At 38.9% G+C, this 16,462-nt stretch overlaps 2 protein-coding genes across 3 annotated transcripts in view; both read right to left on the reverse strand.

Annotated features, from left to right (window-relative positions):
- LOC134214686 (uncharacterized) overlaps positions 1–16,462 on the reverse strand; it is a 362,784-nt gene that overhangs the window by 51,227 nt on the left and 295,095 nt on the right. The window contains exon 1 of one of the 2 annotated variants that reach the window (XR_009979877.1): positions 765–1,445. The exons of the other annotated variant lie outside the window; for it this stretch is intronic. The gene's annotated coding sequence lies outside the window, so the exon portion shown is untranslated. Of the gene's footprint in view, positions 1–764; positions 1,446–16,462 lie in introns of those variants that run through there. 2 annotated transcript variants of the gene reach the window in all.
- Positions 2,135–3,867, reverse strand: LOC134214684 (uncharacterized). The gene has a single exon (XM_062694005.1). The coding sequence runs from the start codon at positions 3,865–3,867 to the stop codon at positions 2,182–2,184; it is 1,686 nt and encodes a 561-aa protein (XP_062549989.1). The 3' UTR covers positions 2,135–2,181.

Raw genomic sequence — 16,462 nt, forward strand, 5'->3', positions numbered from 1 at the left:
ACGTTTAATGTTAATAATTTTAATGGTAGTTTACGCTAAAAATACTTTCGACGATTTCTAAAAAAATCGCCTTGCGCTTTTAAGGGTTAATCGTGTTTATAATAAGAAATTTTATAGAAAAAAAATCACTGTACGCTCAATTTTGTCACATCTAATAGGCGTATTTTGAGATTATTTTCAAATAAATGAACTTCAGAGAAAAAATTTCAACCATTTTATGTACGTATACATTGAAAGAAGGGTTGAATATTGAAATGCATTAAAAACAACCGAGCCAACAATTAAATTTCCTTTGGAATTTTCGAATATATTCATGTAATCCATGGTGTACGCTCAATTTTGAGAGTGACTGTACGTTTAGTCTATATATATTATGTTCGTCCTTTAAAAAGGCAAAGCAATGTGCCACGATTCTACAAACGTAGTTTATGGCTGAGACAGATTGGAACAAATGCTTCGAGCATTCAGCATTGGCATATGAAGTTAAAAGCATTACAACAGCGAACGCATCTTCCGACAGTTCTGATTGTTAACCATGAAAAAGAGGTTTTCTGAAGGTTTTGGATTTAATATTAAATAAAAAAAATCGCCATACGTAATACATTTTCAGATACTTGAAAGCGCGGTTTGGTCTGTACACAACCGAGCGTAACTTACACCGATGGTAAATCAGTGAACGCCAGTTAGGTTCATACGTCCACAAACACTCATGTAAATCGCTTTCCATCATCAAACAAGCAAAAACAAACAGAAATCTCATTTACCTGCAGCATTTCCTTTATTCCGGTGGGAAAAACCATCCATTTTGGTTCGTATTCTCCGGTTTCCACCTGGTAGGCACAGCATGGTAGCGGTTGATAATCTCTCCTGCCCGGAAGGGCCGGCTGTTCGCTGCTTTGTTCTAGACCATATGAAACACCACACTGATTCCACACTTTTTTTTATATATATTCGGAGGTGAAAACAAACAAAACCCAGGAGAACAGCTAGAGTCTGGACAATCGGATCAACAGAAGGAAAAAAAAAAGCAAACCACTATCGTTTGTAAGCCGCACGGGCCAGACAGTTGGGGCTTTTTGTCTTGGTCTCTTCAACAAATTCGGCACGAAGTCCTTTATTTTCACGGTAGGCCCATCAGGTGCACACTATCTATCACACATGGCATCGGGGCGTCGCTTAACACACCACACTCACACACACAGATACATGTATCTTTACTTAACGAAAAGTGTCACTTTTGCACTTAACTGAATCGGACGTAGATTAGTGGGACTGCTTCACATTAGAGTTCAGTTCGGTTCACGGTGGTAAAAAGAGGTTTTCACAGTTTTTCAGTTCTCAGTGTATCAAAATATGTTTGTATTCTAGCTTTTTCGTTGGATACGGGATATTGAGTTCTGTTTTATTTTGTTTTTCGCCTTAGTTGTGAATATCTTCTGCTTTTATTTTTTGATTATCTGTTTCGTGGATTTTGTTTGATATTCCATGTTATTTTGATAATTGTGCTTGGTTTCCTTTGCTGTGTAACTCCGTGGTTTATCCATTCGGAGAGTTTCGTTTCTGGGCCTTTATTATATGCTTGAGGGTTTGCTCTCATTTATTAGTTTACTATATTATTTAACTGTTCCTTTGTTGGTTTACTGTATTTTGTTTATCGTAACTTCACCTTGGTTTACATTAACATTAGCGTGCTAGTTTACTGGTAGGTTATTTAGTGGTTATGTTTACTGTTCACCTGTTTAAAATACTGATTATTTTAACATTAGTTAACGCTAGTCACGTATATCGTATATATGCGTATATTTATGTACCAGAAGATGTTGACACGGGTTCCTCTGCTAGTCGTTCTTTCACTCGCTTCGGTAAACTAATCATCACCACTTTCACTTGCAGTTTAATTCAATAGTTAGTGTCCGTTCCGTTTTTTTTGTTTCTTGAAACATGAGTAAAAAAGAATGGTCGCCCTCGAACGGCATTGGAGCCGAGCCGGGGTCGTCCTTGGCACTTCGTTGGATATTATTAAAGATCATCTCAAATCAACGTTGTCGCTAAATCGCACTACAAACACTGCTAACTAAACAGCTCTAGGAAGCAAATCGCCACCACGAGGTCGCAGCCAGCTGCGTTGATGATCCGCTCGGGTGACGACGCGATGAAGGGCCTACTACGATTGCTACCGCATCAATTGCCACCATTATAGTGTTTGGGTGAATCCTTCGGGATCATGTATGGCGAATGAATGGCGTGGATTGGCGTTTCCCGGGCGAAGGTGTAGCTAGGCTTTGTCTGTGACGGGCCGGCACTGGTGTGCGTGAGCGTCACAATGACGGCTAGGATACTAAATATCGCTAAGGCTATGAACACGGACATCACAATGCATGCTATCCGCTTGCGCTTTCTGTTGGACTCGCTGTCTTCGTCGAATTCCGGCTTTTTACTGTCTGTTTTCCGTCGGCTTTTGCGCAGTGACTTTTCCCGGTTCATCTGGTAGGTCTTCATAATTACGCCGTAGTTAATGTCCATGATGTCCATCGGCACAGGATTGATTTCTCGTCCAATATCGTCTAGTATGATGTTGGGTGAGAGTTTCCGAGAGGCCTTGTAAATTTTGTCCACCTCCTCCGGAGTGAATGCTACGCTATCCTTCCGGTAAGGACTACTGGAGCCACTGATGATGGCTGGTGGAGGTTCCAGATCTATCATAAAGCTTTTGGACTTTTTCGCCTTGAACGTTTCTCGGGCATCCCGGCCATTCTTGTACCGAAGACTGTAGGACTTCTTCTGATCAAAGATTGGAGACTTTTGAGGTTGAAACTCGTCCGAGAAAGGTGGGTTGGGACTGAGTAAGTGTGCGTTGGAATGTTGAAGAACTGTCCGACGGAAGCTTCCGGCACCACTTCCGCCAATGTATGGTAAAGCTTGGTCTAAACTGGTAGTGCTGTTCTTTTGATTGTACTTCTTGCTATTCTGTCGGTTAACAAAATCCGAGAACGATTCCGTTTTCTTCTCCGACCGGCTATTGCTACGTGAACGGTAGATTTCATTCTCAAGCGATGCATTAGCCGAACTGAACTTTTTCGATTCACGGGGACTTCTTTCTACAACTTCTGCGGGCATGTCGTCTCCAAGTGAGTGGAACTTGACGGAATCTCTCCGCGTAAATGCTGCATTGCGCTGCTTCTGCTGATCGTTGAATGACCGGTGCATATGACAGTTCCTTCGATTCCCACTGACATTTGGAGAGTGCACAAATGCTGGAGCTTGGCGAATTTCTTCTTCTTCCTCACCACCACCACTACTCGTTCCACCGCCACTGTCCTGCTTGACCAGATACTCTCGAGGATGGATGTGCGAGTGTCGAACGCTACTATGCCTAATTATGGGAGCGGCAACTATTTCGTCCGTATTCGATCCTCCGCTGTTGCTTCTCGAGTGAAACGATGTTGCCTTCCGTAGCTGATGCATCGAGGGCGAGTATACGTGTAGTGTATCCGAGCGTCGAAATTGTTTCCGAGGGTTCGAGCCGTAGTCTTCCACCTTGAGAGACGTCGGGGATGACTCATTCACGAAGAACACCTTCGAATCGAGCTGGTGTTGCTTCTGATGCGGAACCGGCGATAGCCGCTCGATGGGACTGTGATGCACGATAAGGCTGTTGTCGAGCATTATGGGACTGGTGGCACCGCTCACGATGACGCCACCGCCCCCACCGCCGGTACCACCACCTCCCGCGCCGGGCGAGTAGTTGTCGATTCGCATCGATACGGTCCGGTCGGCGGACTTCAGCTTCGGTGGACGCTTCTTGCTGATCTCCATCATGTCGATAATGGTAGGATCTTGGTGGGAGGTTGCCGAAACCTTCGCCATCTCCAGGGATTATTGCACGTACAGGTTCGAGGGTGGACGTGAGTTGGCTGCACGAAGGGCTAGCAGCTGATCGGCCGACGGTAACCTTCGGTGGTAGTAGTGGTGGTAGTGGTGAACTGCAGAAAGCGGTAGAAAGTCGTGAGATCTTTGTTCGGTGCACCGGAAGACATCAACGCGCCGCCTGTGTGGCATTGGATTTACGTATGTGAGAGTGAGGATTATGGATTTTTTTTTGCGTGACTGGTTGACTGCGGTTCGATGCGTGTGTTTCGGTTCGCTAAATTATTGTCACCATTGAGTTTCACTGAAGCACTATTTGTTCACTGGTTCCACTACAATTGGGGCATCAAGTTGTACAAAAGCTACTGGTTCTGTGTATAAATAATGCTGTTGTATGGAAGAGATTAAAAATGTTAGATGAATGTATCCTCTTTGGGACATGAGCATGTGATAGAGATACTGCAAAAGAATAACAAATGAGCTACATCACAAGGAAGTCATAAGATAATACGATACTTTGATATCACATGTAATCGCAACATTGTTGTGTGAACAATTGTTATATATTTTGTCCCGCTTCCTGCTTTTGAATTTTGGAATTGAAATTAAAAATGGATATGAACATTCTTATACTTAACGTCGACGGCAAAATAAACGTTATTCCATTGAATGGAAAAAGTACTCATATATAGAAAATATCTTTTCAAAATTTCTGAGGGAAATATTATAAATTGCCGCAAATAACGGTTCTTAATTTTACAGAAAATTGTTATAAATTTTCATGATAGATTCAATCTGAAAAACATACTACCTTCCACCAAAAATTGTCTTAGTTTCCACCCAGACGCATTTCTTCTGAAAAGATAAGAGAGTTGAAGGGGTTTCCACGGAAAATTCATTCTAAATTGCAAGGGATTTTTTTCCGAATTTCTATGGAAAATTCTTCCGAACTTCCATGGGAAATGCTTTCGAAATTCCGCTGAAAATTCTTCCGATTTTCCCCGGGAATTTCTTCAGAATTTCCAAGAGAAATTACTCCCGCATTTCCACGGAAAATTCTTCCATATTCTCTCGGGAAATAATTCCGAAATTCCACGGGAAATTCTTTCGGACTTCCACGAGAAATTCTTTCGAACTTCCACGGAAAATTCTTTCGAACTTTCACGGGAAATTCTTCCGAACTTCCACGTGAAATTCTTTCGAATTTCCAGGGGAAATTCTTTCGAATTTCCAGGGGAAATTGTTTCGAATTCCCAGGTGAAATTGTTTCGAATTTCCAGGGGAAATTGTTTCGAATATCCAGGGGAAATTGTTTCGAATTTCCAGGGGAAATTGTTTCGAATTTCAGGAAATTGTTTCAATTTCAGGAAATTGTTTCGTCTTTCCAGGGGAAATTGTTTCGAATTTCCAGGGGAAATTGTTTCGAATTTCCAGGGGAAATTGTTTCGAATTTCCAGGGGAAATTGTTTCGAATTTCCAGGGGAAATTGTTTCGAATTTCCAGGGGAAATTGTTTCGAATTTCCAGGGGAAATTCTTTCGAATTTCCAGGAGAAATTCTTTCAATTCAGGGAAATTCTTTCGAATTCAGGAGAAATTCTTTCGAATTTCAGGGAAGTTCTTTCGAATTTCAGGAAATTCTTTCAATTCAGGAAATTCTTTCGAATTCAAGGAAATTCTTTCGAATTTCAAGGAAATTCTTTCGAATTTCAAGGGAAATTCTTTCGAATTTCAAGGAAATTCTTTCGATTTTCAAGGAAATTCTTTCGAATTTCAAGGAAATTCTTTCGAATTTCAAGGAAATTCTTTCGAATTTCAAGGAAATTCTTTCGAATTTCAAGGAAATTCTTTCGAATTTCAAGGAAATTCTTTCGAATTTCCAAGGGGAAATTCTTTCGAATTTCCAAGGGGAAATTCTTTCGAATTTCCAAGGGGAAATTCTTTCGAATTTCCAAGGGGAAATTCTTTCGAATTTCCAGGGGAAATTCTTTCGAGTTTCAATGGGAAATTTTTTCGAATTTCCGTGGGAAATTCTTTCGAATTTCCGTGGGAAGTTCTTTCGAATTTCCGTGGGAAATTCTTTCAAATTAACGTGGGAAATTCTTTCGAATTTCCGTGGGAAATTCTTTCGAATTTTTGTGGGAAATTCTTTCGAATTTTTGTGGGAAATTCTTTCGAATTTCCGTGGGAAATTCTTTCGAATTTCCGTGGGAAATTCTTTCGAATTTCCGTGGGAAATTCTTTCGAATTTCCGTGGGAAATTCTTTCGAATTTCCGTGGGAAATTCTTTCGAATTTCCGTGGGAAATTCTTTCGAATTTCCGTGGGAAATTCTTTCAAATTTTCGTAGGAAATTCTTTCGAATTTCCATGGGAAATTCTTTCGAATTTCCATGGGAAATTCTTTCGAATTTCCGTGGGAAATTCTTTAAAATTTCCGTGGGAAATTCTTTCAAATTTCCGTGGGAAATTCTTTCAAATTTCCGTGGGAAATTCTTTCAAATTTCCGTGGGAAATTCTTTCGAATTTCCGTGGGAAATTCTTTCCAATATTCATGTGAAATTCTTACAAATTTCTATGGGAAATTCTTACAAATTTCAATGGGAAATTCTTTTGAATTTCTATGGGAAATTCTTTCGAATTTCTATAATTCTTTCGAATTTCTTTGGGAAATTATTTCGAATTTCTATGGGAAATTCTTTCGAATTTCCAGGGGAAATTCTTTCAAATTTCCAAGGGAAATTCTTTCAAATTTCCAAGGGGAAATTCTTTCAAATTTCCAAGGGGAAATTCTTTCAAATTTCCAAGGGGAAATTCTTTCAAATTTCCAAGGGGAAATTCTTTCAAATTTCCAAGGGGAAATTCTTTCAAATTTCCAAGGGGAAATTCTTTCAAATTTCCAAGGGGAAATTCTTTCAAATTTCCAAGGGAAATTCTTTCGAATTTCCACGGGAAATTCTTTCGAGTTTCCAGGGCAAATTCTTTCGAGTTTCCAGGGGAAATTCTTTCGAGTTTCCAAGGGAAATTCTTTCGAGTTTCCAGAGGAAATTCTTTCGAGTTTCCAGGGGAAATTCTGCTGTATTGTCATGAGAAATTCTTCTGAATTTCCACGATTCTTCCGAATTTCCACGGGAGATTCTTCCGAATTTCCTCGGGAAATTCTTCCGGATTTTCTCGGGAAATTCTTCCGAATTTCCTCGGGAAATTCTTCCGAATTTCCTCGGGAAATTCTTTCGAATTTCCACGGGAAATTCTTCCGAATTTCCACGGGAGATTCTTCCGAATTTCCACGGGAAATTCTTCCGAATTTCCACGGGAGATTCTTCCGAATTTCCACGGGAGATTCTTCCGAATTTCCACGGGAGATTCTTCCGAATTTCCACGGGAGATTCTTCCGAATTTCCACGGGAGATTCTTCCGAATTTCCTCGGGAAATTCTTCCGAATTTTCTCGGGAAATTCTTCGATTTCCTCAGGAAATTCTTCGATTTCCATGGGAAATTCTTTCGAATTTCCGTGGAAAATTCTTTAAAATTTCTATGGGAAATTCTTACAAATTTCTATGGGAAATTCTTTCAAATTTTCATGGGAAATTCTTTAGAAATTTCCGTGGGAAATTCTTTCCAATTTCCATGGGAAATTCTTACAAATTTCTATGGGAAATTCTTACAAATTTCTATGGGAAATTCTTTCGAATTTTTATGGGAAATTCTTTCGAATTTCTATGGGAAATTCTTTCGAATTTCTTTGGGAAATTATTTCGAATTTCTATGGGAAATTCTTTCGAATTTCCAGGGGAAATTCTTTCAAATTTCCAAGGGAAATTCTTTCGAATTTCCAAGGGAAATTCTTTCGAATTTCCACGGGAAATTCTTTCGAATTTCCACGGGAAATTCTTTCGAGTTTCCAGGGGAAATTCTTTCGAGTTTCCAGAGAAAATTCTTTCGAGTTTCCAGGGGAAATTCTGCTGTATTTCCACGAGAAATTCTTCCGAATTTCCACGAGAAATTCTTCCGAATTTCCACGGGAAATTCTTCCGAATTTCCACGGGAGATTCTTCCGAATTTCCACGGGAGATTCTTCCGAATTTCCTCGGGAAATTCTTCCGAATTTCCTCGGGAAATTCTTCCGAATTTCCAGGGGAAATTCTTCCGAATTTCCAGGGGAAATTCTTCCGAATTTCCAGGGGAAATTCTTCCGAATTTCCATGGAAAATTCTTCCGAATTTCCACGGGAATTCTTCCGAATTTCCACAGGAATTCTTCCGAATTTCCACGGGAAATTCTTCCGAATTTCCACGGGAATTCTTCCGAATTTCCACGGGAAATTCTTTCGACTTACAATACAATTGACTTACCAAAAGATGAACTTGTTCACCTTCCTTTCGTTCAAGTGCGTTGAATTGAGGTGTTTGACGTTCAATTCGCATTCAATTCATGCGACTCGTTCAATTCACTTGCGTTATCTAAATTTATCATTTAGATTCCGTGAATCCCCGGTAATTTTAACGGTTATTCATTCATATTATTGGGATAATATGAATAATAACGTTTGATGGAAAAGCAATGGTTTTAATAATGGATTGGAAACATTTATTTATTCCAAGTGCTGTTAATATTATTAAATTTTACTGCCGTCAAATGGAAATACAGCGTCAACTGCCTTAAATATATGTGCGCGGTTTCTATCTGCTTGATTCGTCATGATTATTTGTATCATTATATTTTACAAAGAAAAGCACAAAGTTTTTATTTACCGAACGTTGATGTTCAATATTGGGTGCATTACTCTATGCATTTGAGAATAAATGAAAACAAGTTTTGGCAAAGTTGCCGGTATTTTTGTCCTGATCATTCAAATGTCAAAAGTGTGCCGAGTGTGCCACACCGAGTGCCACAATTGTGAATCAAAAAATGGTAATGTGTGCTTGGAACATTGTGCTCAGCGTCCCTCCCCTTGGATAAATGCCTAAAACATGAGTGTCGGTTTTTTTGCGCACACACACATTCATACACACATAAACACATACATACAAACATGCCTTAGAATAGTCGAGCTGATTCGATTGGTATATAACACTATGGATATCACAAAGGTATAGATCACTTATGAAAAGTTTGTTTTTGAAGCGAACATATGGCCTTTCGGTGAACTTAGTTTACGAGAGAGGCAAAAATGACTCACATTGAGAGTCATAGCCAAACCAATTTATTCAGCTTATATTGCGAAGAAAATTGTGGTCATAGCATTACTGCATTGTTGATTGATGTCAATATTGCTATCATGCACCCGTCACCCAAACGAAAAAGTTTCACCGGCTCCAACTTTTATATTAGCCATCATAATACCATTTACAGGAAAAAAAACTTTTGATGTGACACTTTTCAAACTCCACCCGCCGTACGAGTCGGTGAACTAAAAAATGGCACTTGCCAATCTCTAAAATTCACATCCATTTGCTTAAGTCTCCCGTTCAATTTTCTATGGAGCCAGGCGGGATTGCACCAAGAAAGCTAATAAATGGACAGGACCACCGCACGGGTGGAACACACTGGAACAAGTTATGAATAGTTGGGAACGGAAGTGCCACTCGGGATCGAGTCAGTGTCAAACATAGTTATTATCGCCCTCGAGTTACTTGGTTGAGCCGTGCTAGAAACGGGGGCTGGAGAGAAGACTCACCGATGGAATGGAATCCGTGTTCCATATTTGCAGCGCATTATATACCACTTCTGTCGTTCTTGTTGTGTAGATTTTCCTGCGGATTCAATGCTCGAATCCCAGCTGAATCCCAAACTACCACGTGGCGCTGCGATTGGAAGCAATAGGGCATGCAACAAGCGACTGCAGTGGTGTGAGTTCAAGGGAAAACTTTTACCCTTCGTCGGTCGTCGGTTCTGGTGCAACAAATGCCTTTCGCCAGCGAACGTGCTTGGCCTCGAGGAACAAAGTTCCTTTATACCAACATTTTATTTATTCAATGCCATGGACCACACCACACTGGAGTATTTTCTTGTGAAGCGCAGCATTACTATGCGAGCGCTTAGAGCTTGGCAAGAGATTTTCTATGCGGAAGAAGGCTTCTGTGTCGTTAAATGGCGTCGTTTTTATGAAATAATGGTTACCCACAAAGAAAGATTTTTTTCTGTTCGAAATGGGATGGATGACCATCACGGGAGCTATGGATTGAATACAAGTCTTCAACGTGGCTAATAAAATGGCCTTAATTTATCCACTTAAGCTTCGATTTATAGGCTGTTGCCAGTAGATTCATATACTGGATACTTGGAGATTAGAGGAAACTGATTTAAAACGCACCATAATAGAACATTGTTACAAAGTGGAAAAATACATAATAAATTAAAAAGCTGTAAAAAACGAGATGCATTCTCTGGAACTCCTTCACTACTAGTTAAAAATTCGTACGACTTTCTAAATGGTTAAAAAAGTCATTCACACATATATCCGCTAAACAAAATATTCCAATGTGCGTCCACAGAACTGCACCTTATACCACCCCAATCCTGCTCAAATTTATAGCTTTATTGAACCCATTTATACCCATTGGTCAATCCACGACCCAGCGCCAGTTAACTTCATCGCCGTCCGTACCACACTGATCCTATCGAAGCTGCCCGAGTGCTCGCATATTCATGATTCATTGAGATCCATTATGCCAATAAATCTATTCAGAGTTCACCTCTAAATTCCAATTCCCACCTCAGAAGCTGTTGCTGCCTCCAGTTCGGCACCCAAGGGGTAATGGATTTCCCTGTGTTCAAACAAGGAGCAACATCATGCAATAAATAATAATGTTCAGATTACAGAGTCGCTTATTGAAATCCCAACAACAAGCTCCTCCAACGCATACCCAAACTTATAAACTTTCAGCACTGCGCGTCCCCAAACAGGGAACCGATGTTACGAGGTGAGAAAGGTTAGGATGTGCCCCTCGCAAGTGTTAGTTTTCAACTCCAAAGACTAGAAGTGGTTTAGTCCTACCAGTTTCGATATACATAAAGCACAAAGTGGTTCATATGGGCATAAGCATGAGCATTACGACCGTAATATACAAAATTGTGCAGAGAACCAGATGAATGGTGCTGAGGTTGATTATTTGTTCTTAAGTTAGTTAAATAGCATCATTTTTCAATCATAAGAGAATGGAGAATGGTTGTAATTTATGAGTGATATAGAGTATTGCACGATGGCGTAGTTTGACAGTTTACAAGAGACCTCATCTATGGCGAAGTTCCCGATAAATCTGCATGTAGATGTCATTTGCGAGTGATTTCATACTGAATGCAAAGAATATTACTGAAATATTTGGATCACAGGATCAAATATGAATTATTTTTTTCCACCCATCGATTTTTTTCTAACAATCTCTATAAACTGTCAAAATAAATGAGGTTAAGTAAGAGCTTGCATTGGCATTTTTATCTGAATTTACTCTGGTATGTGACTTTAAAGTTGTAATTATAATGATAACGTTTCTGAACCACTGTATTCAACTTTGCTCATGAAAAGTATACCACTTGAAGTACAGGTTGACTTGGAAGGTTAATCAAACTGTTTTCGATGCCCACCGCGCATGATGTACAAAATCGAGAGAAAACGGATGCAACTCCACCACGACTGACCTATTCATCAAGGGTCATAAATATATTTATATATATATTATATATTATATAAATATATTTTATATATTTTTATATATAAAAATCACAAGAATTCGAAGCATCTGACAGTGCGGAAAAGATACGGAAAACGCCCATTTTAGACAAGCCCTCTATAAATTCAGTGTATTTTAATGCGTTAGATTTGTTTGAAGGCTGAAGACATTTTCAGCATGGGTTTCATTATCCAACTAAACTGAATAAACACATAGCGTCAACCCTAAGCAGGTTGATATATGATTAATGTCGAAAATTAGTGTGATAAAAATTATAAAATAAATAAGCTGTGAAATGCTAAATTAATACAAAGTATAACTAATATTTAAAATTGTGTTTCAGTGACATTATTTGAAATAAGAAAGCAACCCGACAATGGCGCATTTCGAAAAATTTCGTTTCAGGTGGCTCGAAACGAAATTCCGCGGAATTTTGTGGAATTTGAGAATGGCGAAATATGATTTCTTGATTTTGTTTCGTTTCGAAAAATTACAAAAATTTCGCTAGAAAAAACTAGCTTTTTACGAAATTTAACGAAATTTTGAAACAAATTTAGACTTACGCCATAAGCCATGTTATACTAATTTTTCTATTACCACGTACTACATAATCCCTTTCTGAGTCGACAAATATGCATTTAGTTTCCTTCTACAAAACTTCAGTGTTTTGTTTGAAATGTCCAACACAAAACGAAAAATATCTTTTCTCGTTTGAAATGCAAGGTGACTGGCAGGCAGCCCGAATACAAAATATTATAGAAAAACAATACATGGTATTGTAACACTACCGTTCAAAACAATAAATTTGCAATGTTATGAAAACTCATATGTGAATATGTACTTTCTATGGAAGATATTGATTTGGAAAAAGTATTGGAGCCTACATGAGCCATGAGCCATGACCCTACAGTACGCTAGACTGACTGGTGCTTTAACCAACTAAGCTACGAAGGTTAAAGCACCAGTCTAGTATATACCAATCGACTCAGCTCAACGAGCTGAACACATGTCTGTCTGTCCGTGTGTATGTGTGTGTATGTGTGTGCACAAAAGCTATAAAAAACATTAGACAACTTTTCGTATAGTAATCCTTAACCGATTTTGTCGCAACAAGTTTTATTCTACAGGGGACAAAGCCTTGTTGATCACTATTGAATTTTATAACGTCCGGTAATGGCGTTTAAAAGTTATGAAGAAAATGGTATATCGAACTATAGAAGCGCCATATAAGGTTGGTGTCCTAACTAAATGCGAGTGAGGCACCACCAACGCTAGGTGGATTAATCTGGGTTTCATGTCCCCATCCTAGTAGCCTCTGATTGAAAGCTTATTAAGTAACCTGTCAAATATTTTCAAATGCTTAATAGGGGAGGAGAAGACTGCCAGCTGGTACCGAGAGAAAAAGTAGAATAATTGAAATTTCATACGGTGTGGTATAGGAAATGAAGTATATTTTTGTTATTAAACAAAAATTAAAGATGTTTTTAAACAAAATCTTAGTTTAAAGGGTTAGTATTTATTTTTTCTCGATTTTCATTTTTTTTTCTCGAATAAGCGGTTAATGCTTAAGATTGTTGAGTTTCTAACCCCACAAACTTAAAATTGTTTGACTTAAAATTTTCTATAACGTTCTAGAGGCATTTTAATCCTCATTTTCTATACCATGCCATGGCAAATTTCCATGATTCTACTTTTTCTCGAAACTTTTCCAGGTGGCAGCACTGATGAAAGAACCGCCCCCATTATTCTGATTTTCTGATTTTGAATGATCCGGGCCGGTTCAAAAATCCAAGCTTACCTGTAACACTTTGAGGGCCTTCCTTAGCGGTAAGACGCGCGGCTACGAAGCAAGACCATGCTGAGGGTGGCTGGGTTCGATTCCCGGTGCCGGTCTAGGCAATTTTTGGATTGGAAATTGTCTCGACTTCCCTGGGCATAAAAGTATCATCGTGTTAGCCTCATGATATACGAATGCAAAAATGGTAAACTGGCTTAGAAACCTCGCAGTTAATAACTGTGGAAGTGCTTAATGAACATTAAGCTTCGAGGCGGCTCTGTCCCAGTGTGGGGATGTAACGCCAATAAGAAGAAGAAGAAGATGTAACACTTTAATGAATTTCCAGAGGCAATAAACTGAATTTCTGCTGGAGAATTCTTGTTTAATTCCCCAGAATGTTCCGTACACTTATAACGTAAGGGATTTTTGTTATCCCCTTCCTCCATGTTATATTTTTTTTTTCAAACGAATGATTTTTTGTTTATATAGTACTCCGTATTTTTCAAATTCTATCGGATTTTCGGATCGGTAATTTCTTCTGGATTGCTCCGACTAGTTTTTCTGTATTTTCTCATATAATTCATATGAAATTCCGAAAAGCGTTGAAAATATCCTCAAATTTCCAAAAGAAAATCCCCATGAAAATATCTCGTATATCCATGGAAAAATCCTATAAGTATTCACGAACATTCTTTTTTTAATTTCTTTGTGTATTCTTAAGAATTTCGTCGAAAAATTCCATCGATTTTTCTCGGAAAATTCCTTCGAGTTTCCAATGGAAGTGATTGGTTTTCCTCAAAAGTTTTTTTTTGAATTTAGACGTTTGGGCTAATTAAGAGAATGTGAAACCTCCCGAGCATTTAAGAACGGAAGTGGACCATTTGGCCATTTAGCATTAGGTCATTTAGCATAAGTTTTATATTGGAAATGAATTATGAGCTTAGAACTGAAGGTATTACCTTCTCATAATACGTTATTTCTCATCGATTTGATTCCTTTTTAGGAAGTAGGGATTTCACAAAACAAGGTTATGGTGAATGTAGTCCTTTCCTTAGAAGTACGCGTTTGCCCAAAATAAGGCAATAGTGAATGTGATCCCCAGAGCCGATGATTATATAATATATAGAACACAAGAAAACTAAATAAATAAGCCTTCTTCTAGAATAATTTAGTCATCCATCATCTTTAAATGGGAGAATAGATTACTTTATGCACGACGCATATTTAGGTTCTTTCATGTTCGATGAAATGCCAAATTGGTTCATTCTTAAATCCAAATAATTCCCTATATAGTCTATTAGTTCAAACACCCGACCTTGCGTTCAAACTGTAAATAGTTCAGCTCATTGCAGCGCCGCACTCTAGATCGACTTTAGTGCAGAATAGTATTCTCCACAACACACCAGACCGTTACATTTTCATGATTTTCCGGCTTTCCCTGCCAAAATTTTTCCGCTTTCTCAGATATATAAACACAGCGGATCACAAGACGAATCGATTAGCGGGAGATCTTGCAAATCGGTCCATCCATCCATTCCATCCATAGCCTTAAAGGAAATGCCAAATAGACCTGTGGGCCGATTAAAATTTTTACAGCCAGCGGCGGCCCAGTTCCTTCAGGAATTTTTCCGGAAGTTCCTTCAGGAATTCTAATGGAAGTACCTCCAGGAATTCCCCCATAAATACCTCCAAGAATTCCTCCAGAAGTTCCTCCAGGAGTGCGTCCGGAAGTTCCTCCAGAAGTTCCTCCAGGAATTCCTCCGGAAGTTCTTCCAGGAATTCCTCCAAAAGTTTCTCCAGGATTTCCTCCAGAAGTTCTTCCAGGAATTCCTCCGTAAGTTCCTCCAGGAATTCATCCGTAAGTTCTTCCAGGATTTCTTCCGGAAGTTCCTACAGGAATTCCTCCAGAAGTTCATCCAGGAACTCCTCCGGAAGTTCCTTCGTCTAGGAATTCCTTCGGAAGTTCATCCAGGAATTCCTCCGGAAGTTCCTCCGGGAATTCCTCCGGAAGGTCCTCTGGAAGTTACTCCAGGAATTCTTCCAGGGATCTTCCGAAAGATCTTTCAGGAATTTCTCCAGACGTTACTTCAGGAACTCCTTCGAAAGTTCCTCTAGGAATTACTCCGGAAGTTCCTCCAGGAATTACTCCGGAAGTTCCTCCAGGAATTCCTGCAAGAATTTCTCCGGAAGTTCCTCTAAGAATTCACATGAAATTGCACTAAACCCACCTTCAGGGAATTTTTCAAGGAAATTGTCCAGGAATTCTTGAAGAACTTCTTGTGGAAACTCTGAAAATTCTTCCAGAAATTAACCCGGAAATTCCGTACAAGGATTCTCCCTGAAAGTCGTTTACAAATAAATTCTTCTGGAAATTATTTCTCCGGAAATGTTTATGAGCTATTAGAAAAAAATTCAAAAACTCCTTCTCAAATTCCTCCAAGAATCTCCCAGGCAATTCCATCGGAAGCTTCTCCAGAATTTCTCCGAAAATTCGTCCAGAAAACCCTACAGGATTTTTCCGGGAAATTCCCTTGAAAACTCCTCAGACATATCATAAGGAAATTACTCCGGAAATTCTCCCGCTTTTTTTTCTCAGACATATTAAGAAATTCTCCTCAAAAATATCTACGAGAATATTTATATGTTCCCCTGGAAATCACTAAAATTTCTCGAAAAACTGCTCCGGGAAATTCCTTATTCATGAAGAATTCACAACGGATTTTTTGTGGAAATATCCGAAGGAGCTCATAAAAGATTTTAATGATCAATGCAGTATTTCTTGAAGAAATTCGCATGGGAATTCCTGGTTTGAAAATCAGAAGAAATTAAAAAAAAATCATATTCTTGAATGAATTTGGTGTGGATGGACTTACGAGAAAAATTGTCGAAGGAATCCCAAAAAGAGTTTCTGAAGAAACTCTAGAAGTAGACGTATTAGTTTACACAGGATTTCAAAAAAGGATTGCCGATTCTTCAAATAATTTTTAAATGAAACTCTGAAATATTTTCAGACCGACATATTCTATTACGAGCTGCCGAAGAAGTTCTAGGAGCCATTCCTTGATTTCCTGAAGAACAATTTCGTTATTTTCTGAATAATAAAATGCCAGGCGGATTTTGTTTGAACAAATATTGTTTTGTTTGAAAT

The sequence above is a fragment of the Armigeres subalbatus genome, chromosome 2 (assembly GCF_024139115.2).
Source record: "Armigeres subalbatus isolate Guangzhou_Male chromosome 2, GZ_Asu_2, whole genome shotgun sequence".
NCBI classification, from domain to species: domain Eukaryota; kingdom Metazoa; phylum Arthropoda; class Insecta; order Diptera; family Culicidae; genus Armigeres; species Armigeres subalbatus.

What these genes read in the sequence shown, in the direction of transcription:
- LOC134214684 (XM_062694005.1), bottom strand. Translation starts at nt 3,867, where the DNA reads ATGGCGAAGGTTTCGGCAACCTCCCACCAAGATCCTACCATTATCGAC.